Source organism: Anomaloglossus baeobatrachus, chromosome 2 (assembly GCF_048569485.1).
Source record: "Anomaloglossus baeobatrachus isolate aAnoBae1 chromosome 2, aAnoBae1.hap1, whole genome shotgun sequence".
Taxonomy (NCBI): domain Eukaryota; kingdom Metazoa; phylum Chordata; class Amphibia; order Anura; family Aromobatidae; genus Anomaloglossus; species Anomaloglossus baeobatrachus.
Window position 1 is genome coordinate 426,911,164 of NC_134354.1, and position 25,995 is coordinate 426,937,158.

General features: G+C 44.1%; 1 protein-coding gene across 4 annotated transcripts in view; it reads left to right on the top strand.

Moving 5' to 3' along the window:
• Positions 1 to 25,995, top strand: part of CLTC (clathrin heavy chain) — a 105,960-nt gene that overhangs the window by 17,586 nt on the left and 62,379 nt on the right. For all 4 annotated transcript variants that reach the window (XM_075336225.1, XM_075336226.1, XM_075336227.1 and 1 more), the window contains exon 2: positions 4,169 to 4,376. In XM_075336225.1, the coding sequence (XP_075192340.1) occupies positions 4,169 to 4,376 (208 nt within the window). The remainder of the gene's footprint in view (positions 1 to 4,168; positions 4,377 to 25,995) is intronic.

The window sequence follows — 25,995 nt, forward strand, 5'->3', positions numbered from 1 at the left end:
AAAGTGTACAGTGTGCATTACTACAATGTCGCCATCAGAATTATTCTAAAGCCCAGCGTGACACCGGGAGTGGATCCACATAGTGTAAAGGACACATTCATGGGATATTGGGATTCTGCCCACTTCCACATCGGAAAGAGAACAGAGCCAGCGACATTGAGTGTACAGGTAATAGCTAGTGATGAGCGAGTACTAAAAAGCTCGGGTGCTCGAAGCTCGGGCCGAGCCTCCCAAGATACTCGTGTACTCTGCCCGAGCACCGAGCCCAATGTTATCCTATGGGAGACCCGAGTATTTTTGTGAAATGACCCCCCCCCGGCAGCATGTAGAAACCCTAAAAATGTCACAAAAGTCTCAGAAGAGTGCTCAAATGACATGGCATCAGCATGGGGAAGACCCCTTGAAGCATTTATCACTCAAAAGTCACAGCTCTGAACAATTTTGTCCAAGTTTTACGCCATTTTTACGGACTCACCAGAAAACCTTCCAAAATGACACCAAAATGAATTTTCATGGCGGAAATGTTAAGGGCACATACCCAATAGCGAGATAGAGCTGGTGTATGTTACTTTTTGAGATTAATACATGAAAGATTTTACATGAAAACCTTGTGTGGCACTCCGATGTCCAAAACGCACGTTTTGTGCTTTTTACTAGCGATGTCGGTCAGTTTTTTTTTTTTTTTTATTCTATCTCCCTCAGTCCGTCGGTCTGTCTCTCTCTGTCTTGTCTGTCCCCCTCTCACAGTCTGTCGGTCAGTTCCCCCCCCTCTCTCTTACTTACCGTTCCCCGATCACTGCCGCGGCGCTGCACAGCTGTTCAAACTCCGGTGGCTTTTCCTCTTTTGAAAAAGCCGGCCGCTCATTAATCAATCTCCTATTCCCTGCTTTCCTGCTTTTCGGCGCCTATGATTGGTTGCAGTGAGACACGCCCCCACGCTGAGTGACAGCTGTCTCACTTCACCCAATCACAGCAGCCGGTGTGTGTATACTGTGCAGTGAAATAAATAATTAAATAATTAAAAAAAACGGCGTGCGGTCCCCCCAATTTTAATACCAGCCAGATAAAGCCATACGGCTGAAGGCTGGTATTCTCAGGATGGGGAGCTCCACGTTATGGGGGGGCCCCCCACCCTAACAATATCAGTCAGCAGCCGCCCAGAATTGCCGCATACATTAGATGCGACAGTTCTGGGGCTGTACCCGGCTCTTCCCGATTTACCCTAGTGCGTTGGCAAATCGGGGTAATAAGGAGTTAATGGCAGCCCATAGCTGCCACTAAATCCTAGATTAATCATGTCAGGCGTCTCCCCGAGATTCCTTCCATGATTAATCTGTAAATTACAGTTAAAAAACACACACACCCGAAAAATCCTTTATTAGAAATAAAAAACACTAACAAAGTCCCTCATTACCAATTTATTAACCCCGACAAACCCTCCATGTCCGGCGTACTCCACAGTCCTCCAGCGTCGCGTCCAGCTCTGCTGCATGGAAGTGACAGGAGCTGCAGAATACACCGCCGCTCCGGTCACCTCCACGCAGCTAATGAGATGAGTATAGCGATCAGCTGAGCTGTCACTGAGGTTACCTGGATCCAGCGGTGGATGCAGCGGTGGCCGCGGGTAACCTCAGTGACAGCTCAGCTGATCGCGCTACTCACCGCCGCTCCAGTCAGCTCCATGCACCAACTGAGGTGAGTATAGCGATCAGCTGCTGTCACTGAGGTTAATCGCGGCCACCGCTGGATCCAGCGGTGGCCGGGAGTTACCTGACTGACAGCAGCTGATCGCGCTATTCCCTTCATTAGCTGCGTGGAGGTGACCGGAGCGGCGGTGTCTTCTGCAGCTCCTGTCACTTCCATGCAGCAGAGCTGGACGCGACGCCGGAGTCCGTGGAGTACGCCGGACATGGAGGGTTTGTCGGGGTTAATAAATTGGTAATGAGGGACTTTGTTAGTGTTTTTTATTTCTAATAAAGGATTTTTCGGGTGTGTGTGTTTTTTTAACTGTAATTTACAGATTAATCATGGAAGGAATCTCGGGGAGACGCCTGACATGATTAATCTAGGATTTAGTGGCAGCTATGGGCTGCCATTAACTCCTTATTACCCCGATTTGCCAACGCACTAGGGTAAATCTGGAAGAGCCGGGTACAGCCCCAGAACTGTCGCATATAATGTATGCGGCAATTCTGGGCAGCTGCTGACTGATATTGTTAGGGTGGGGGGCTCCCCATAACGTGGAGCTCCCCATCCTGAGAATACCAGCCTTCAGCTGTATGGCTTTATCTGGCTGGTATTAAAATTGGGGGGACCGCACGCTGTTTTTTTTAATTTATTTATTTTACTGCACAGTATAGACCCGCCCACCGGCTGCTGTGATTGGGTGCAGTGTGACACCTGTCACTCAGCGTGGGGGCGTGTCTCACTGCAACCAATCATAGGCGCCTGTGGGCGTGGAAAGCAGGGAATATGAGATGGCTGTGTACAGAGCACAGCGCGCCGGCCGGTATAAAGGCTCGGTCACGCTGTGCAGGCCGGCCAATCACTGCAATTCCACAACTAACAGGGCTGTGACATTGCAGTGGTCTGCCAGCCAATCCCTGCATGAGGGCTGGCTCTCAAAAGAGCGCCAACATGCAGAAATGAAGACCACGAGTAAAGCACGAGTATTGCAAAATTACTCGGTACCCGCCGAGTAGCCAGAGTACAGTGATACTCGTGCGAGTACCGAGTAGTAACAAGCATACTCGCTCATCACTAGTAATAGCCGATCACGCCCGTGACCCAGCAGTTATTAGTCGCTGTGACATCACTGGTCCCGCTCACCTTTTAATGCAGGGCCTATAAACATCTGTTAGTCTACTGCAGCTGTCAACCTTATGAGTATGGGGGCTCCCCTGACTCTTCCTGTACAGGTGATATTGGGCTTGAGTCTAGTCTCACAACCTCCTATACAAGGGTATAGGCCATTGTCGTGTGTCTGGCTGTTTTTTCTCTCTTTCCACCATTTGAGAGCACATAAATGCTCTGTTCAGGAGAGATGGGTGTCATCTAACATGCTTCTGTATGGTCAGCCTTTCCTCTTAGTACTACATGGTATAGCACAATGGTAAATTAGGCTAGGTGCCCACGGGGACAGTGTCCTGCGGTTATATCCGCAGGACATTCCGCAGGAGCTCCCAGAAATCCGCAGCACAACTTTGTCTGTTTCCATGCTGCGGTTGTATTGCGGAATGTCCTGCGGATATGCTGTGGTTATTCTGCATTGAGGATACAGGACCATGGCTTCGGCACTGCATCCTCAATGCAGAACAAGTGCTGCCATGATCGGGGCGTTCATACTTACCTCCATCACGCAGCACTTCGCTTTCCGGCGGCCGGGTCACTCTGTCAGCGTCTGCAGGAGAAGGTGGGCGGGCCTGAACTAGCTCCGTCTGTCACATGACCGGAGCTTGTGCATGCCCCGCCCACCTCCTCCTTGCTGCTCCTGGATCCACCGCGCTCCACCGGAAGAAAGTGACTCCGGTATCTTCTATCAAAGCAGGTAAGTATATGGGACCCTGCAGAGAAATCCCAGGAATAATTCACATGCTGCAGATTTTTCTGCAGGGAAATACCGCATTGTTTCCACTGCGGAACAAACCGCAGCATGGGCACAGCAATCCCCAAATGCCATAGAAATGGCTGGGGACTCGCTGTGCTGCAGATGTTTGAAAAATCCGCCAACTTTCCGCAAAAAATCCGCTTCAAATTCTGTGCATTTTCCGCAGTGTGGGCACATAGCCTTAATGTTCCATGACAGATATGACATGCTGATTGAGCGTGTACTGCCGGTGTGATCAGCTGCAAGAGCTGGGCTGATAAACATAGCCAGACTCTTGCTGCAACTGCCCCCCCATAGGCGGGGGGCTCCCTCCAACGGCCCGTCGAAATATGCCATACACTGTGAGCCCATTAAACATCTGGTAGTCTTCAGTCGTTCTGGTATGTCTGCTTTTGGTATTGTCTATTGTGTGGTGTTCATCTAAAGTAGCATCTTTATAGGTTTTATATATGTACAATTTGTTTTCATGCCTTAGAATGTATATTTCTGTTCTTCCAGTTGTGCTTTAATGGTACATCTCCTAACTTCATTTTTTTTCTTTTTTTTTTTTTTTTCCTTTAGCTCCAAAATCTGGGCATTAACCCAGCAAATATTGGCTTTAGTACACTCACCATGGAGTCTGACAAGTTCATCTGCATCAGAGAGAAAGTTGGAGAGCAAGCCCAAGTAGTTATCATTGATCTGAACGACCCCAACAATCCTATTCGTCGCCCCATATCTGCCGATAATGCAATCATGAATCCAGCCAGCAAAGTCATAGCATTGAAAGGTATCTGTTGGATTTTGATTTGTTTTCATATGTTATCTGAATGAAATGTAGCAGTAGTGACCAGTAGATGATAGTTCAATGTTCTTAATGAAATAGGAGTTCTGACAATCTTATGGTATTTGTAAAATCCTGCCAATCCTTGCAGTGAAAGGGTTACATTCTTAGTCAAGAACTATGGCTGCTTTACAGTTCCCTTGGCTTCTTGCTATGCTGAGATCTGCTGTACGCCCTATGCACTCCAGCGGTGCTGAGATGGAGCGTCCCACTGGAAACTGCCAAAGGGGGCATCTGACCCCTTTCCGCCAAGATGCCAGAGATCAGACCACCATTGATTAGCCATTAAGTAATTACTAGTAGTATTGTTTATGTAATTTTGTTTTTATATAGACCTTACAAATTGTTGGTTAGGTTTGAGTTAATTATTTTGAAGTCTGTGTAGTCAATATTAAACTGTTTTTCAACTATAATTTGAAGGTATATACTGTGTATATATAATGTATATATAGATGTTTATATAGATGGGAAGACTAGGCACATTTCCTGGCCACATATCTCCTATGTCTCTATTTTAACCATACATAGAAAGATTTACATGCCCCCCTTACACTCTTTTGCTTTTCGTTCTCCTGACTCCACTTAACGGAGCGATAATCGTCAGCAACGTATTAGTTCTTTAACAAATTGGAAACCCCATAGGCATTTATATCCTGTCCACGCCAGTCCTTACATTTTGAAAGGTTATTGTAACCATATTAGCTTTAGATGGTTCAATTTAGATTAAAGAGACTTTGCAAAAGGGTGTTTTTTTGTTTTAGTATTTTCTCTAGTGTACTTATAGAGTTGTATAGTGTGAAAGGGGTTTTCCATATTGGACAGTCCCTTTTTATACAGCATGAATAGGACTGTTCTTCAATGTTATGAAAAAAAAAATAGAAATTCTAAACCAGATAAACCCTTTAAAAGAGAAGCAAGATGTGTGTTTAATGCTTAATACACTCCTATGGACATGCCAGCAGAGAAGCAAAGCAGCCTTCGCATGTCTGGAGGCGTCCTTCAGTATAAAACCTCTGTACACATAGTGAAGAATCTCCAGCACATACATGTCGGATTCTGCTGATCACATCCTATAGACTACACTAGACAGCTGTATGTCTGCGGAGCCACTCACAGCTGTTTGGTGATCAACTTAACTAGTTTGCCCATTTAAGTCTATGTAACAGTCACAGAATATTTAGTATTTTGTTCGGGGTTTTTTTTTTTCCAACCCAGTGAAGGATACTGTGACATAATAAACACCACGAGGAGTCATTTGACAGATCTAGTATTTATGGCAGAAATCACACGCCCATGTGGACAGAGCCTAATGGTGAAAGTCTGCAGGCATCTAGGAAGCACTATTACTGACTCGGTATCCAATTAAGGCTGCTTTCACACATCAGTTTTTTGGCATCAGGCACGATCCAGCGAACAAACTGTTGTGACGGATCCGGCGAAAAATACGGATCAGTTGCATCAGTTTTTTTACCATCAGTTCCTTCAGTTTTTTGACAGATCCGGTGTGATACTGAGCATGCTCAGTTAAAAAAAAAACTGATCCGGCGTCCATAGGCTTCCATTATAAAACATGCCGTACGGCGCGATCCGTTTTTTTGCCGGACACATTCACTTCAATGTTTCATCCGGCCACCGAACAAGTAAAATTTTGCCGGATCCGGCAAAAGCATGGATGAAACGCAAGGCAATCCGGCGCTAATGAAAGTCTATGGGGGGAAAAAACATCCGGCGGCAACAGATGCCGGATCCGTTTTTTTTCATGTTTTTGCCGTATTGTACCTGATGGCAAAAAACTGATGTGTGAAAGCAGCCTGACCCAGAATTCCAACTTTTTTTTTCTTTTTCTAATATATATTTCTGAAAACATTAGCAGCGCTGGCAATCTTTAGTGATACTTAATCGATTGATCTTGGTCCCTTTCTGAACATGGAATGCAAATGTAAGCCATAAGGCCAGGCCTGTGCAATGATCAATACTGTTTAAGGAAATTGTGAAAAGTTTCTGCAATGCATTCTTGATGTAGACTTTCTTTCCACTAACCTGTACCCTCCTGCTTATTCACTCATGGTTGTGATGGTGCAGATGAGATATGGGGCCACACACTTCCAATGTGCTGTGTATGTCTGACGGGTCTCTCCTGTACCATTACCACCCCTTGTGAATGTATTCTTTCATGCAAAGCACTTCTTAATCAAAAAGCAGAAAAATGTTGTTTTATATGAAATCATGTTGTTTTTTTTACGAAGATTTAATTTTGCATTGCTTTTTGTTACATTTTAATGCTTCTTGTGTGTATGCAGATGGTGAGTTATCTCCTATTACATTGTATAAGTCATCATCCTGTGAATATAAAAAGCTTTAGCCACTGTTTCTGTGTATGATCACTCCTGTAACAATAGAGAAGGCAAACCTTTTATCCCCCACTTCTGAACTGAAGCGAAGCAGAAATTGCGAATTTTGGCCAGGATTACGCTTTTTGCTTTTTTTTTTTTCTCGGTTTATAATGGTGGTGTCTTAAACAGAAACCAATAAAAGGAGAGGGGAAAAAAGGTCCTTGTATGATTCTAGCTTTAACTTTATAAATACATTTATATTACAACTTTAAAGTATAGAAACATATCAGTATTTATTACATATTAAAATAAACCCCGCAGAAACAATTGTGAGCTTTTTATCAACTGGATGCTGACTTTTACAATGTCTATTTCGTAGTGTTTCCCTTAGTGTGCTTTATATACCCCCTTCATATGCTTCACATGATGTTTTGAATAGAACCCCAATTTTTCCTGTTCAGACACTCCTCATCACTTAGCTAAGGCAAATCAGTTCTTAGGGTTGTTTTTTTAAACGTAGCTGCGCCTTCCCTTTTTGTCCGTGTTTATATGGTTTAGAACAGCTAGAATTTAATACCATAGTTTTCTGACTACAATAAGATGCCCTTGATGAGACATGACCAGCTTTAGATGTTGTATTATCTTTTTTAATTTTCCAGCTAGAAGTTGTCTAAAGTCTCATATTTGTTGCACGAGGGGGTTTATTTAGGCCAAGGATTTGATCCTATCTAGCTACTGTTTTACTACTTCGACATGGCTACTTCAAAACCTTTTGGGCCCCAGTATTCTGGCGTAAAAAGCTTTTGAAAAGTTGCATACTTTTGGTACAACGTGAGGCTGTGCTAAAATGTTGCAATTTTTGATGTTCTCACGCCATTTTAGCCCAGCTACGACAGTGAGTGGAGCTGGGCCGGGGTCGTGGAGACCGATGCTTGTCAAATATGTAGCGTCCGTATAAGGCTAACTTCACAAATCTGTTTTTTCCATTAGGCACAATCCGGACAAAAACGGATAACTGATCCAGAGCCGGATCCGTTTTATCCCCATTGATTTGTATTAGCGCCGGATTGTGCCTGATGGCCTTGCGTTGCATCTGGCTTTTGCCGGATCCGTCGTAATTAGCTAATGCGGCGGCCGGATGGAACGTCTCTTGTAACATTTTTTGTCTCTGACAAAAAAACGCATTGGGCCGGATCCAGCGCGATCTGGCTTGATTTACAATGGAAGCCTATGGACGCCGAATCCGGCGTAATGCGTCAAAAAACGGATGCATCGGATCCGTTTGACGGATCAGGTATACTGGATCCGTAAAAAAAAAAAAAAAAAAATCTGGATCAGTTGCATCAGGCACACGCCGGATTGTGCCCGATGCCAAAAAACTGATGTGTGAAAGTAGCCTAAGCTACACCACAAATCGTACTCCAGCAGGGACTGGCGTTTGTGGCGAGGTAAATGCCACTCTTCTACCGAACCTGATTCATTTAGAGCATACGCTTCATGAATTGCAACTCACTCATTTGCTCCAGCATGTATTTACTCATCAAGACTGGCATGAACGTCACTCTTGATGAATCAGGCCATTTGTGTATAAAGGTGTTTTCCTATCTAATAAAACCATTCCGTGTTATTAGGATAAGACCTTACTTTATGCTCTTTGTGGTCTGACCACTGAGGTCTCTGCTGAGTCTGATACTGCAGTCCCTTTAGTCGTTTTCTGCCGTGTAGAACCCCAGCCTCGCATTGTGCAGGTGAACTGAAGCACAGATATAATTAGGTGCATATGGTCAACTGAAAGAGGCCAACCTAAACCAAAAGCCTACTCTTACTAAGTGGCTCAGGGGTACACCTAAAACACGTTTCTTGTGGATTTAGACGAAGCCCCTGCTAAACACATGAAAGCGAAACACTTCTAAAGATCACATCGCTACCATCTTCACCTAGAGCACAATTTTAAAGCTAATATTTATATTTATTTTTTAAAGACTAGTTTGTCCTTCTACCTGATTGAGTTTTACTACCTTACCAAAATGTATTACTTAAAAGGATGGTTCACCCATATTTTTTGTCTAGTTCGATATTCAAACACCTTGTGTTGGCAATACTGCCTGTGAGAGGCGCTATTGCAGACCGCTATTCCCCGCTCTGGTGACGTCACGTCAAGTTCCACACACCTCACATCCCTGCGGCCGGCTGCAATCTTCCGGACTCTCTGAGCTGTGGGCGGTGTTTCACCGCTGTCACAGCCCAGTACGTCTCCTTCTTGCGGTGTTCTGCTGTAAGGGAGGAGGGAGCAGATAGGCTGTGACAGCGGTGAAACACCGCTCACACCTCAGTGAGTCAGGAAGACTGCAGCCGGCCGCAGGGATGTGACGTGTGCGGAACTTGACGTGACGTCACCGGAGCGGGGAACAGCGGTCTGCAATAGTGCAGGCACTATTGCCAACACAAGGTATTTGAGAGAAACATTAGTTCGACATTATATTGAGAAACAGACAATAAAAAATATGGGTGAACCACCCCTTTTAAGTATGCCTAATCTGATGTGAAACCTTTGCATTAAGGAAATTTTTTGCATTCTTGCCAGTAACCCTTTAGACATACTAATGCATCTTATTACTAAAAATGGCAGTGTAGTACAATTTTCTTTGCTTTTCAGTAGGTTTTATTCTAGTTTCTCGTATGATCTGTTAGAATGTGCACCAAGATTTGTGATGATTGTGCGGTGTATGCACTGGGACAGTTATCTAGTCCTAAGGGAGGTATGCAGACCTTAACCAACAAACACAAGTACAACAAACCCTTTGGATATTTAGGAGTGTGGTGTGATTTTATAGATGTTTGTTATTGCAGAATTATTCACTTTAGGCTACTGATTGTTTTGTACATTAACTGAAATATTCTCTGTCATACATGGCAGCTGGATAGGCCCCTACTGAATTGATCTGTATCAATTTGTCTATAAATCTTCCTTTGGCAAGAGCTTTGATGTACATATTCTGAATTTAAATGGGTTTTTCCAACAAAGTTAATTTTAATCAATACATCTGGGAAGAAAAATAATTTTCACAATTGGATGGGATTACAAAAACTGTTCCTGTGCTGAGATATTCTTATATATGTGCCCCTGCTATGTGCTGTGTAATGGCTGTGTCTGACCGTACAGGGACATGGTCTGAGCTCCTGGACCGGGGAGGATGAAAAACAGTCTAAAGACATTACAGCACTTGATTACAGCTGATTCTTTTTGGAAGGTAAAGCATTTGCCAGCCAATTTATAGGCAATGTTTTACCTAAAAATAAAAGAATAATTAGCGATCCTGTGCTGTAATGTCTGTCATCCTCTCTTCCACCCCTGCCCAGGAGATGTAATACGATCAGACTATGTTCTTGCTCAGTCAGGCACATCCATTACACAGTACATAGCAGGGACACATATATAAGATGATCTCAGCACAGGAACATTGTTTTTTATTTTATTTTTTATCCCATCCAAATGTAACTTTGTTCCTGGGACAACCCCTTTGATACAAGGCAACAATCGTGAACAGTGTGAAGTTATTAATGGATGACAGATTAGCGAAACATGTTAATGAGGAAAGTGTTTAAAACCTGTCTTGTAGACCTTCAGACATGTATGTGCACCCTACTTACAGTTGTTAGTCTTGTTGCGTGCTACATAAATACATGATACAAATGGTTTGTCGTTTTCTGAAAGGACTAGTGAAGGTGTGATGTAGGGTAGACCAGTAGGAAGAATGAGTCCGAGTACATCATAATAATTAAAGCACGTTCACCACCGTGGAACTTGCACATTGTTGGCCAAAAGGTTTGAGACTAACATTTGCTCCTTTAGTTTTTAGAGTGGCAATTTTCTAGATTGTGAAGTGATTTAGATGAGTTACAAAAAATAGTCACTCCTTGGAATGAAAATTAACTTAATCACAAAAAAATCCTATTTCCTGCATTTCAGCCCTTGAGTAATATCAGCTGCTTTGTCCTCGTTAACGCTATTTTTTTATATGTATCATTATGCTTACATTATTTCAGTGATCTTCTCATTTTCTCAGCAGAAAGTGTAAATGGGGGCAAGGCATCTGATATTTTGTCATGCTAAATGAGTTCTAAGAGCAGACTGGTTGCTTTAATGGGGACTGGAGCTTGAAATAACCATGTTTAACAGAAGACCAAATTATCTCCAAAGAAAGATGTGCAGTCATCATTGGTTTGCTTTTGAGGACATTGCTGCTTATAGGGATACCCCTAAATCCGGTATCAATAAACTTCAAAGAGAGATTCGATTGCTGTGGAGAAGGCTTCATAGCACCCAAAAAAGTCCAGGACCATCTCCTAAAAAGGATTCCTCAGTAAGACTGGTTCAACACCAGTGCAGAGCTTGCTCTGGAACGACAGCAGGCAGGTGTTGGTGAATATGCACGCACGGTGATGCAAAGACTTTAGATTCTACCGTGGTGTCAAGGAGGGAAGCAAAGAAGCTACTTTTCTCCAAGTAGAACATCAAGCGCAAACTTACGTTCTGCAGGAAGTACAAGGATTAGACCAGGGGTCTCAAACACGCAGGCCGCATGCGGCCCCCTCAGGCGGCTTTGTGCGGTCCCCAGGCCCGTGCCCCTGTTCACTATCACGGCAGGGGCCGCAGCCACTGTCTGCACTTTGTCAGATGAATGTATTGCCGGAACTGCGCTCTCGCGCCTGCAATACATTCATCTGACATCGCTGACAGGGGCTGCAGCCCCTGCACCTGCCGCGATAGTGAACAGGGGCACAGGCCTGGGGGCCACATGAAGCAGAGGTGAGGCAGCCGAGGGAACGCGGGACAGGTGAATAGAATGGTGGTTTTATTTTGTGTGTGTGTATGTGAAGGACTGCTTAACCCCTTAGCGACCTATGACGTACGTACTTAAGGACCCATGATGTACCCAGTACGTCATGGCGAAATCGCGGGCCCCGGTGGCTGCAATTGCTTTGCAAGTACCTTAGATTCGGGGAGAAGGGGACCTCTGCCTGACCTCAGGAGGGGTGGTGTCTCCTCCCGGACCTACGGAGGCTGTGATTGGCTGAGCGGCTTTCGTCATCCAATCACAGCCACTGTAATGTTTCAGCCATTGAAAATGGCTAAAACATTGAAATCCAGCCATGATCAGGGCAGCTATAGCACCGATCATTGGCTGGAGCTCCGTGACGTGTTACACCCGCCCCCAGCTCTGATTGGAGAGACCGGCCTTGTGACCGATCTCCCCAACCCCTGTGGGTCTGGGGCCAGAGACCGCCACCCTCAGCTTCACTCCGGCGTCTGGGGAAGCTGAGGGGAGCGATCGGTAAGTTACAGCCACTGCCCCCTTTTAGCCGCTGCCACCCCCCCAAACCTATTACTACATAATGGGGACAAAGTGCGCACATTAATATGGGATGGGGATAAGGCTGGGGACATTACTATAGGATTGGGACATTACAAGGATGGGCACAATACTATTGGATGGGGACATTTACTATAGAATGGGGACATTACTATAGGATGGGGACAAGGTGAGCACATTACTATAGGATGGGAACAGTACTACAGGATAGGGACATTACTACAAGGGGACAAGGATTGGAAACATTACTATAGAATAGGGATAAGGCTGAGGACATTACTATAGGATGGGGACAAGGTGGGCACATTACTATAGGATAGGAACATTACTACAAGGGGACAAGGATGGGAAACATTACTATTGAATAGGGATAAGGCTGGGGACATTACTATAGGATGGGACAGTACTATAGGATGGGGACATTGCTACAAGGGGACAAGGATGGGGAACATTACTATAAGATGGGGGACAAGGATGGACACATTACTATAGATTGGGGACATTACTATAACATGGGGACAAGGATGAACACATTAGTACAGGATGGATACATTACTATAGGTTGGGGACATTACTATAGGATGTTGACAAGGATGAACACATTAGTACAGGATGGACACATTACGATAAGATGGGGACAAGGATGAGGCACATTACTACAAGATAGGGACAAGGATGTGGAACATTACTTTAGGATGGGGACAAGGATGAGCATATTACTGTGGGATGGGGACTAGACTGGGGCACATTACTACAAGATAGGGACAAGGATGTGGAACATTACTTTAGGATGGGGACAAGGATGAGCACATTACTGTGGGATGGGGACTAGGATGGGGCACAATACAAGGATGGGCACGTTACAACAAGATGGGGAACATTACTAAAAGATGTTGGTCAAAATTTCTATATAGTGCTAATTGTAAGACTTAGTTACAAGAACGGAATAAAATGTAAAAAAAAAAAAAATATATTTAAACAAAGAATGTGCACGTTTGCTATAATAAACAAGTGAAAAATGTTCAAAATCAGTGATCCCAAGGTGTGTGTTTTAAAAAAAGTCACCCCCAAATTATTTTTTTCCTCTGTGCGGCCCATACACCCAGCTGAGTTTGAGACCCCTGGATTAGACTGAAGAGGACTGGGCAAATTTATTTCCTCTGATGAAGCCTCCTTCAGACTGTTTGGGACATCTGGAAGAAGGATTGTCCGGACAACAAATAGCGCTACCATGAGTCCTGTCACATGCCAACTGTAAAGCATCCTGAGGCCATTCATGTGTGATGTTTGTTTGTTTTTTTGTTGTTTTTTTTTTAATATCCATGGAAGTGGTCTCACCTACAATTTTGTCTAAAAACTCTGCATGAACAAAGAATGGTATCTAAACCTCTTCTAATAGCAAGTTCTCCCAACCATCAAGAAGCAATTTAGTGGTGATCAATCAATGCTTTTTCCAGCAAGATTCAGCTTCATGTCACAAGGCAAAAGTGAAAACAAAGTGGCTCATTGAAGACAACATTTTGGTTGCATAGCCGGGACACTCCCCAGATCTCAGTCACTATGAGATTGAGACTGTGGTCAATTCTCAAAAAAGCTGGTGACAAACACAAATATTAGGCAAAACAGAGTTCCCATCAGTCAGGATTTGGTTTAGAAGCTGATATCCAGCAAGCCATGGCGAGTTTCAGAAGTCTTGAAAAATAAGGCTGCTGTCACACCTCCGATTTTAGCAGAGCCGGCCAATGCGGCTCTAAAACCTATGTAACGGATGCGGCGACAATACCGCATCCTTTGCATAAGTTTTTGACATGCAGCTCGTCTGGTTTTTGCCGCTTGCGGCACACTACTGAGCATGTGCAGTGGAAAAAAACGCATGCGGCAGCCGGATGCGGTGTTTGGCGCAGGACGCCACATGCGGCGTCCTTAGGCATGCATTGCAAATCGCGTCGCATTGGCCGGATGCGGTGCGATGCAGTGTTTTTTTTTGGGTTTTTTTGCCAGACCAAAAAACGTGCCAGGTAACGTTCCATCCGGCCGCCGCATCGGCTAAATCTGCCGCATGTGGCAAAAACCGGAACGAACGCAAGTCCATGCGGCAGAATATGGCACTAATGAAAGTCTATGCAAAAAAAAACGCAGCCGGCAGTTTTTCAGCAAAACGCCGGATTGTGCCGCACAGGAAAACCGGATGTGTGAAAGCAGCCTAAGTGGACAACAATATAAATATTGAGTCTTATAAAATACTTCAGTAACCATAGAAACATTTGACTAAAAGATCAAAAAACACTGACACAAATTTTGTTGTTTCAAAGTTTGCTGCTTCAGTCTCAAAACTTCTGGCCACTGTTGTATTACGCCCCTATTCATTAGCCTATACATACCGCCAATGTTGGAAGCTATGAATATGTTTTTATAAATACTAGTACTGAGCTGTCACCACCACTCCAAATATTTATTAGAGACGTTCTGCTTCCTTTCAGATGTGTGTACAATAAGCTAGGGATACATTTAAAGAATGGCTACGTGTATGTTTAGACAATAGATTTTCATTTTTGTGTGAAAAATGATGCAGCAATCCATAGACTAAATCCAAGGCTGGCCCTTTTGATGTGCCATGGATCTATTAAATGAGGTTAATCCAAACGTGGTAAACTTATGTTTTTTATTTGCTGAACCTGTTGCAATTAACATGCCAGTTGTTCATGTAGTCTCAAATACCTGCAGGAATATCGCCATTGTCTCAAACTCGGCTGGGTGTATAGGCCGCACAGAGGAAAAAAAATAATTTTGGGGGCTGCATTCTTTGCAGGACAAAGTGGCATTTTATTGGTACCATATATTATTTTTTTTTTTTTTTTAACACACCTTGGGATCACTGATTTTTGAACATTTGTCACTTGTTTGTTATAACAAATGTGCACATTCTTTGTTTAAATAAATATAAAAATAATAAAATTTTGATGGTAAAAAAAAGTCATTATTTTGAGGGTTTTTTTAATTTTATCCCTTTCTTGTAACTAATAGTGTTACAATTAGCATTATATAGAAATTTTGGCCAACATCTTTTAGTAATATTCCCCATCTTGTAGTATTGTGCCCCATCCTTGTCCCCATCCTATAGTAATGTTCCCCATCCTTGTCCCCATCCTATAGTAATGTTCCCCATCCTTGTCCCCATCCTATAGTAATGTTCCCCATCCTTGTCCCCATCCTATAGTAATCAGGGCTGTGGAGTCGGAGTCGTGGAGTCGGAGTCGGAGCTCATTTTGGTGGAGTCGGAGTCGGTATAAAATGCACCGACTCCGACTCCTAAAATATATAATAAATTGGGGACAGGAGTGCAATGCAGAATGTGCTGAATATTTTACTAAATAATAACATTTAGTATAATGCTTATATTTAAGTGAAAAATTTATTGTAGTACAATGTGAACATCAGACATTTAATTGTTTTTATGATACAATAATCAAGATATTTGGATAGAACATAAAATATTTATTGGAATACAACTTTAGAACACAAAAAACTAATAAATTGTAAATATGTAATATATATATATATATATATATATATATATATATATATATATATATATACACACAGTGTATATACACACACAAGATATATATGTAATCTACTGTATATTACATAGTGTATTACATATTTACAATTTATTACAGTTTTTTGTGTTCTAAAGTTGTATTCCAATAAATATATTTTATGTTCTATCCAAATATCTTGATTATCGTATCATAAAAATTATTAAATGTCTGATGTTCACATACACATATTCATGTACTACAATAAATTTTTCACCTAACTAAGCAATATATGTAGGAGTCGGAGCCGGAGTCGGAGCCGGAGTCGGAGTCGGTGCAAGAGAATTTGAGGAGTCTGAGTCGAAGGTTTGGCTTACCGACTCCACAGCCCTGATAGTAATGTTCCCCATCCTTCTCCCTAACCTGTAGTGCTGTCCCCATCTTGTAGTAATGTGTCTTATCCTTCTCCCCATCCTATAATAATGTCCCCATCCTACAGTAATGTCCCCATCCTACAGTAATGTCCCCATCCCATAGTAATGTCCCTACCCTTGTCCCCAGTTTATAGTAATGTCCCCATCCAATAGTTTTGTGCCCATCCTTGTAATGTCCCCATCTAGTAATGTGGGCGGCTGAAAGGGGGCAGTGGCTATAACTTACCAATCGCTCTCCAGTCCTCACAGCTTCCACAGGGGTCACCCAGCTCCAGCCAATGATCAGGGCTATTACTGCACTGATCATGGCTGGATTTCAATGTTTCAGCCTTTTTTCAATGGCTGAAACATTAGTGGCTGTGATTGGTTAATCACAGCCTCCATAGGTCCGGGGAGGAGACACCACCCATCCTGAGGTCAGGCAGAGGTCCCCTCCTTCCCGAATCTAAGGTATTTGCAAACCGATCTCACCATGACGTACTGGGTACGTCATGGCTCCCTGGTACTTAAGGACCCATGAAGTACCCAGTACATCATAGCTCACTAAGGGGTTAATGTGCCGTTCCCAACCACACACACACACACACCACATTCTTCTCACCTGTCCCGCGTTCCTTCGGCCGGTGCAGGGGCTGCAGCCACTGTCAGCAATTTGTCAGATGATTGTTTTGCCGTCGCTGTGTGTGCAGAGTCAGGCTCTCTGTGCACAATGTTTCCAATGCAGCTTTGGAGGAATAGTTGTGCACAGAGAGCCTCACTGCACGCGCAGCACCGGCAAAACATTCATCTGACACAAATCGCTGACAGGGGCTACGGCCCCTGCACCAGCCGTGATGGTCACCGGGGGCACAGGCCTGGGGGTCGTACGAAGCAGCCTTGGGGGCCGCGTGTTTGAGACCTCTGTTCTAGACGTTCTAGCGAGCGCTCCACAAACACCGCATCTCTTCTTGCTACTGAAACCCAGGAGTATTGGAGAGGGTGTTCTGGTCCTGACCTGCACGCCAGTAGCTGGAAGGGACGCAATGCCTGCGGGGCTCTCAGCGTGTTCTCTTTAAATGTTTCTCATCTCAGGAGAACGCGCTGATTCAGGCTGCCATTTTGGCATCTGTGGGTGTTTGGCAAGCGTCAGGACAAAAAGTAATCAAAACACAACCATGTCAGAAAGGAATAAAGCAGATGCCCACAGAGAAGGTCACAGCTACAGTCTGCCTCAGCACTTTCTTGTGAGAACTCCGGTTGCTGCATCCTTCCAGCCCCAGAAATGCAGAAGCTCTGGAGAGGGGGAGCGCTGGACCTGACCAGCATGCCAGTAGCAGGAAGGGACGCAGTGACTGTGCCACTCTCTGCTTCTCACTTTAGACCTAACTCTTCTCGAACACGTCGAGCCAAGCTGGTGCTGTGACCTTTTGTGTGCATTTGCTTTTTCTACTCTTGACATTAGCCAGTTTTGATTGGCCAGTGTCATAGAGGTGACCTTTTCCATGTTAGCCACTCTTTATTATTAGGGAGCATAACTTTAGAATGGGGGGGCTCAAAAGTGAGTATCATAGAATTGGAGAACAGTGGCAACTGGAGGGGGTACTTGGTTTAATTTAGCAAATTCAGTGAAAGGTCCTTAAGAGGTTGTCGTGGCTGGGGATAGAAGTCTGCAATCAGTCTGCGGCTGCAAACTTGTTGAACCCTCACAGTGCAGGGAGCAGACTGACTTGTGACTGCAAGGATGCAGTCACATGCTGATTAAATATGTGCGGACTTGCTCCATACAAGTGAATTGAGCAAGGTCGGACACATCTAGTCAGATAGTGACCGGAAGTATGCAACTTGCATTCTTGCAGGCACATGAAAGCCTAGCATCGGAGAATCATGACAGGCCACATATAGTGACTGCAGACGTGCGTGCCCAGCCTGGACAACCCCTTTAACTCTTCCAGGTAAGAGGGTCCACAAGAGCTGAGATTCCTCCACATTCCTCAGGTACCAGCTGTATTACAAAGCGGCATCTGTCTTTTTAAGAGCCGCAACTGGAGTAGTGTTCCAACTGTGGCTGTTAACATGTAAATGCCTGATGATGGCTGATCTCCAGAAGAGGCTGAGATTTATATTCTATGCAGCAATACTGTGGTATGTAGTATAATAACCCAAAGATCGGAGGTGCAAGTGCTCTAAAGAGACATAAAAATCAAAATCTCCACGCTTTGCATTAGAAAATTTTAAGTTCTGGAATAAAATGTTGCCCAAGTAGTGTTTTAGATGGGTTGGCTCCTTTTGTAACGGACCTTTCGGGCCTACCTGGTGCTGTGCTAAGCAGAGGCTATGATGATTACGGTTTATATTTACATTATGCTCTTGTATTAGAACAATTTTAAATTCCTGCCCTGGAAAGCGCATCCTAATTCTGGGAAGTCTGGAGGACTTTATTGGGTGTACACTGATGCAATCAATAACTGTGCGATGGACAGTAAAGACAGCCTCTGGACTTGCTGGCGCTGAGCTTGAGAACTAGGAATTCTTGAAGTGCTCCTACTACACATTTTGCTAGTAAGACGTCTCAGCAGTCACTTTTTCCAAAAGAGCATCATGGTTGACAGGCTAAATGGGTAACCTCTCCTATCAATGGCTGTGATGTCATAAGACTTCCCTGTGATGTAGACTGGTATTTTTCCTTAGGCTTCCAGTTCTTTAAATGCTATTCGTTTTCTTGTGGTTTTAGTATTTTAGTAGAGGACACATGTCTTGTGTACATTATAACCCCCAAGGTTTCAACCATTAAAGGGAATCTGTCGGTAAGATCAATCCCTCAAAACTGTATTTATGGACATGAAGGTCTTAAAAATGTAAATCTATCTGCTCCTTTTATTTAGTCAATTCCAGAGTAATTTGCATTTAAATGCATATGCATTTTGGGCATTAAAGGGAACCTGTCACCTAAAATATGCATTCTGAGCTATCAGCAGACACGCATATGTGCCCTAATTACACCTCCCTACCCATCCGTGTTATAAAATTGTATAATATGAAAGTAATAAAACGTTTTATTACTTTCATATTTCGTATGTAAATAGCAGGGAATGTGGTCACAGGGGTGGCGCCTTGCCCTATGTACGTCTGCATAGGGCAAGTTTCCGTGGTATCAAGCCCCTGTGGGCGTAATACCATGGAGTCACATGAGCAACGTCCCCGTCGCTCATTCTATCCTGCGCGCGTTTACACTTACTATTGCGGCAGGCTTCTCTTCCGGGTTCTCCTTGTCAGTTTCAGACGCGCACTGCGCATGCGCAGTGTGCGCCTGAAGGCGGCGCGTGAACACCCGGAAATGAAGCCTGCCACAATGCTTGCAGGATAGAAAGAGCGACGGCGACGTTGCTCATGTGACTCCATGGTATCACGCCCACAGGGGCGTAATACCACGGAAATATGCAGACGTCCATAGGGCAAGGCGCCGCCCCTGTGACCACATTCCCTGCTGTTTACATAGGAAATATGAACGTAATAAAACTTTTTTTATTACTTTCATATTACACAATTTTATAACACAGGGATGGGTAGGGAGGTGTAATTGGGGCACATATGCGTCTGCTGATAGCTCAGAACGCATATTCTAGGTGACCGGTTCCCTTTAAGTGTTCAAGGGCTAATGGAGCACATAAGAAGACTGTGCCTCCGGAGGTTGTTCTCCCGCCTATCACATTCTTCTTTATCTTCATACACTGTGTGAAATTTAAGAGCCAGGCAAGAAAATGTGGTCGATCAAGCTAAAAAGGCTGGTGTCATGTGGGGAAACTCACGAGGCAGTGACTCCTCCTTTATTGTAGTCACACCCTGAGCACGTATAGGGGATGACCACTACTGGTTTTTATTGATGGCGCTTATCCTCAAAGTTCTCGGATGCTGCCAGAACACAGCAGCTTCATCAAAACTATAGTAGCTGCAGCCAGGTACTAGAAATCCATCCTTTAGAAGTGTCCCAGCAGCCGCCAACAATCGGAACATCACCAAATACTGTGCACAGAGAGCCTCGTTGCCAGTCTGTCTTCTCCTCTCTGCTCACTGACAGCTATTCCCATATACACACCAGTACAAAGAACGTGCACGCAGGATAGTGGACTGCTTTTTACATAGGATTGAATACTTTAAGAACCTGAGGAGCTTACTTAAGGTGGTCACATTGATAGAATGCGACCAATGTTCACCATTGGCTTCAACCTCCAGTATGGACACATTCCCTGTTGTCAATTCTAGTATCTCTGTAAGCAATTGAAATGTAATCTAATCATTTTGGCTATAAAGGTTCTAGTGAACTAATTTTTCAGTTTTAAGCTTGTGTCCCCATACACACTTTATTAAAGTCAGCCAGATCCACGCCAACCATCTGTTGGGAATGGAAGGCTCACTACACTGTTTCAAATCCTAGTATTGAGAAAAAGCATCATCCAGCATAAATGTAATCTCCTGATCCTTTCTTTTTTCTAAGATGTAAGCTCTGGTGTCTGGTAACAGCATTTTTTTTTCTTCTCCCCACTGTAAACACATTAACATACTGCTAGGGCAAGTTGGGAGCATTGAAACATTTCACTGGCTGATATACATAGTTACATAGGTTGAAAAAAGACCTAGGTCCATAAAGTTCAATCTTCCTCCACATATACATTTTTTTCACTAAATTATCTATAACCGACAATGTTGAGTACTGAAGAAATCATCCAGCCCTTTTTTGAAAGCTGTTATATTATCTGCCATTACTACCTCTTGTGTTAGGGCATTCCACAGTCTGACTGCTCTAACTGTAAAGAACCCTTTCCTATTTAGCTGCTGGAATCGCTTTTCTTCCACTCAGTGTATGCCCCCTGGCCCTTAGTATTGTCTTTAGAAGGAATGTCATGTTCCAATCCTTTATATTAACCACACATGTATTTATACAAAATAAATGAGATCTCCTCTGAGATGTGTGGTTTTATTTTTTTTTTTTTTTTTTTTTTTAAAGCTAAACAACCCCATCTTTTCCATCATATGGGAGGCCTTCATTCCTTACAATAATCTAGTTGTTTGCCTTTGGACTAACTTCTGAATGTCCTTTTTTAAAATTTGGAGTCTAAAAACTGGATCCCATATTCCAGTCGTGGCCTTACAAGTGATTTATAGAGGTGTAACAATCCATTGGGATCATGGTGTCTATTCTCTTTTTTACAGTGGGTACAGAAAGTCTTCAGACCCCTTTAAATTTTTCACTCTTTCATTGCAGCCGTTTGGTAAGTTCAAAAAAGTTCATTTGTTTTCTCATTAATGTACACTCTGCACCCCATCTTGACAGAAATCAAGAAATTTTTCCAAACTTTTTTAAACCGGAAAAACTGAAATATCACATGGTCATAAGTATTCATACCCTTTTGTTCATTGACTAAACGCACCCTTTTGAGCTAGTACAGCCATGAGTCTTCTTGGCAATGATGCATCAAGTTTTTCACACCTGCATTTGGGGATCCTCTGCCATTCTAACCTTGCAGATCCTCTCCAGTTCCATCAGGTTGGATGGTGAATGTAGGTGGACAGCCATTTTCAGGTCTCTCCAGAGATGCTCAATTGGGTTTAGGTCAGGGCTCTGGCTGGACCAGTCAAGAATGGTCACAGACTTGTTCTGAAGCCACTCCTTTGTTATTTTAGCTGTGTGCTTAGGGGCATTCTCTTGTTGGAAGGTGAACCTTTGGCCAAGTCTGAAGTCCAGAGCACTCTGGAAGTGATTTTCTTCCAAAATATATCTGTACTTGGTTGCATTCATTCTTCCTTTTAATTGCAACCAGTCGTCCTGTCCCTGTAGTTGAAAAACACCCCCATAGCATGATGCTGCCACCACCATGTTTCACTGTTGGGATTGTATTCAGCAGGTAATGTGCAGTGCTTGGTTTTCTCCACACATACCTCTTAGAATTAACACCAAAAAGTTCCATCTTCATCTCATCAGAACAGAGAATCTTATTTCTCATAGTCTGAGAGTCCTTAATGTGTTTTTGCAAACTCTATGCGGGCTTTCATACGTCTTGCACTGAGTCGATGCTTCTGTCAGTCAACTCTGCCGTAAAGGCCCGACTGGTGGAGGGCTGCAGTGATAGTTTACTTTATGGCACTTTCTCCCATCTCCCTACTGCATCTTTGGAGCTCAGCCACAGTGATCTTTGGGTTCTTCTTTACCTATCTCACCAAGGCTCTTCTCCCACGATTGCTCAGTTTGGGTGGACGGCCAGGTCTAGGAAGAATTTTGGGGGTTGCAAATTTATTCCATTTAAGGATTATTGAGGCCAATGTGCTCTTAAAACCTTAAGTACTGCAGAAATTCTTTAGGGTATGTGCGCACGTTGCTTTTTACCTGCTTTTTACCTGCTTTTTTGCTGCTTTTTCTTCTGCGCTGTTTAATGCCAAAATGGATGTGTTCTTCTATTCAAGCAAAGTCTATGGGAATTTGGGTTTCTTGTTCACACTATGTTGTTCAAAATGCTGCCTTTTTGCGGCAGAACTTTGGTCAAAAACTCAGCTTTGCAGTGCAAAACCCCAAATGGCAAAAACAATTGACATGTTGCTTCTTTGAAAAGCTGAGTTTTTGACCAAAGTTCTGCCACAAAAAGGCAGCATTTTGAACAACATAGTGTGAACAACAAACCCAAATTCCCATAGACTTTGCTTGAATAGAAGAACACATCCATTTTGGCATTAAACAGCGCAGAAGAAAAAGCAGCAAAAAAGCAGGTAAAAAGCAACGTGCGCACATACCCTTAGTATACTTGGCCAGATCTGTGCCTTGCCACAATTCTGTCTCTGAGCTCCTTGGGCAGTTCCTTTTGACCTCATGATTCTCATTTGATCTGACAGGCACTGTGAGGTCTTATATAGACAGATGTGTGCCTTTCCAAATCAAGTCCTATCAGTTTAACCCCTTCACCCCCGGCCACTAAAACACCCTAATGACCGGGCCATTTTTTGCAATTCTGACCAGTGTCACTTTGACAGGTTATAACTCTGGAACGCTTCAACGGATCCTGGCGATTCTGAGATTGTTTTTTCGTGACATATTGTACTTCATGTCAGTTGTAAATTTAGGCCGATATTTTTTGCGTTTATTTGTGAAAATTTAGTAAATTTGGCGAAAATTTTGAAAATTTCGCAATTTTCAAACTGAAAATTTATGGCCATAAATCTGAGAAATATGTCACACAAAATAGTTACTAAATAACATTTCCCACTTGTGTACTTTACATCAGCGCAATTTTCGAAACAAATTTTTTTTCCGTTAGGAAGTTAGAAGGGGTCAAAGGTCATCAGCAAATTCTCATTTTTCCAACAAAATTTACAAAATAATTTTTTTTAGGGACCACATTACATTTGAGGTGACTTTGAGAGGCCTAGGTGACAGAAAATACCCAAAAGTGACCCCATTCTAAAAACTACACCCCTCACACTGCTCAAAACCACATCCAATAAGTTTATTAACCCTTTAGGTGCTTCACAGGAACCAAAGCAATGTGGAAGGAAAAAATGAAAATTTTACTTTTTAACACAAAAATGTTACTTTAGCCATAAAATTTTCATTTTTACAAGGGAGAAAAGAGAAAGTGCACCCTACAATTTATTGTGCATGTTCTCCTGAGTACGCTGATACCCCATATGTGGTAAAAATCAATTGTTTGGGCGCACGGCAGAGCTCGGAAGGGAAGGAGCGCCATTTGAATTTTTGAACGCAAAATTAGCTGCACTCATTAGCGGACGCCATGTCGGGTTTGAAGACCCCCTGAGGTGCCTAACCAATGGAGCTCCCCCACAAGTGACCCCATTTTGGAAACTAGAGCCCTCAAATAATTTTTCTAGATGTTTGGTGAGCACTTTGAACCCCTGGGGGCTTCACAGAAGTTTATAGCGTTGAGCCGTGAAAAGAAAATTTTTTTTTACCACAAAACGGTTGCTTCAACTAGGTAGCTTTTTTTTTCACGAGGGTAACAGGAAAAAATGCACCATAAAATGTATTGTGCATTTTCTCCTGAGTACGCAGATACCTCATATGTGGTGGAAATCAAATGTTTGGACACACAGCAGTGCTCGGAAGGCAAGGAGCGCCATTTGAATTTTTGAGTGCAAAATTAGCTGCACCTGTTAGCGGACGCCATGTCGGGTTTGAAGACCCCCTGAGGTGCCTAAACAATGGAGCTCCCCCACAAGTGACCCCATTTTGGAAACTAGAGCCCTCAAATAATTTTTCTAGATGTTTGGTGAGCACTTTGAACCCCTGGGGGCTTCACAGAAGTTTATAGCGTTGAGCCGTGAAAAGAAAATTTTTTTTTTACCACAAAACGGTTGCTTCAACTAGGTAGCTTTTTTTTTCACGAGGGTAACAGGAAAAAATGCACCATAAAATGTATTGTGCATTTTCTCCTGAGTACGCAGATACCTCATATGTGGTGGAAAGTAATTGTTTGGGCGCATGGCGGGGCTCAGAAGAGAAGGAGCGCCATTTGACTTTTCAAACGCACAGACACAGTGCACTGATCGGCCGCTGCAGGACGCACGGTCGGATGCGATAAAAAAAAGCGTCGGGGATACGGAAAAAAAGTCACGCCAAAAATTGACCATGGATGCAGATACGTTATATGCATCCCTGATCAGCGCTTGGCGGGATGCACGGACGGATGCGATACAAAAAGCGTCGTGAATACGGAAAAAAGTCACGCCAAAAATTGACCATGGATGCCGATCCGTTATGTGCATCCCTGATCAGCGCTTGGCGGGACGCACGGACGGATGCAATACAAAAAGCGTCGGGGATACGGAAAAAAGTCACGCCAAAAATTGACCATGGATGCCGATCCGTTATCTGCATCCCTGATCAGCGCTTGGCGGGACGCACGGACGGATGCGATACAAAAAGCGTCGGGGATACGGAAAAAAAGTCACGCCAAAAATTGAGCAGGGATGCCGATCCGTTATCTGCATCCCTGATCAGCGCTTGGCGGGACGGATGAGGTGTAAAAATGGACAGGGGATACGGAAAAAAAAAAAAAAGTTATACTCACAGTACCCAGAGGACTAGCAGGAGGATCACTGACCAGAAGAGCTGCAGAGGAACAGATGGCAGAGAGATGGACAGCTTTACAGGAGCAGCAGGCAGATCAGCAGAATGCCCAGGAAGGACCCAGCGATGGACGCAGATGTGATCAGGCCGGTGAAGACAGGTAAGAGGACGTTGGGGGAGAGCAGAGGGGGAGAGGGGGGGTTGAGAGCAGAGGGGGTTGAGAGCAGAGGGGGAGGGGGGAGAGCAGAGGGGGAGACCGGAGAGGGAGCTGCAGAAGCAGAATAAAGATAATGGGGGAGGCAGTCAGATCGCGGGGGGAGCAGATCGGGATGTCGGGGGGGGGGGGGTTTTGGAGCAGATCGCGGGGGGGGCACGGCAGGGGCTATCACGGCAGCGCGCAGGGGCACCACGGGAGCGCGCACGGGCTGCAAAGTGAGCACAGTACCCACGTGCAGCAGCAGCAGCGGTGACCTCAGCGATGACGGCGGCAGCAGCAGCGGTGGCGTGGTACCACAAGTACCAGCCACTGCACGCTGCAGCCATGTTGGGGGAGGGCTCGCAGGCAAGCACAGGCCTGGGGAGGGCGGCCACCGGCAGATCAGACCGCCCCACTGCACACTGATTGGAGCGATTGCGCGTCATAGCACGATCGCTCCAATCAGTGCTGCAGGGGCTGGGGGCGACATGTTTGAGGTCCACCTATGATATGCTGCAGCAGCTGCGGCATCTCATAGCTGGATCTCACAGGATCGCACTAATTCGGGCATTATTTTTGCCGAAATTAGTGCGATCGATGTGGTTGGCGGTTCAGATTTGAACAGCCAATCACATCGAT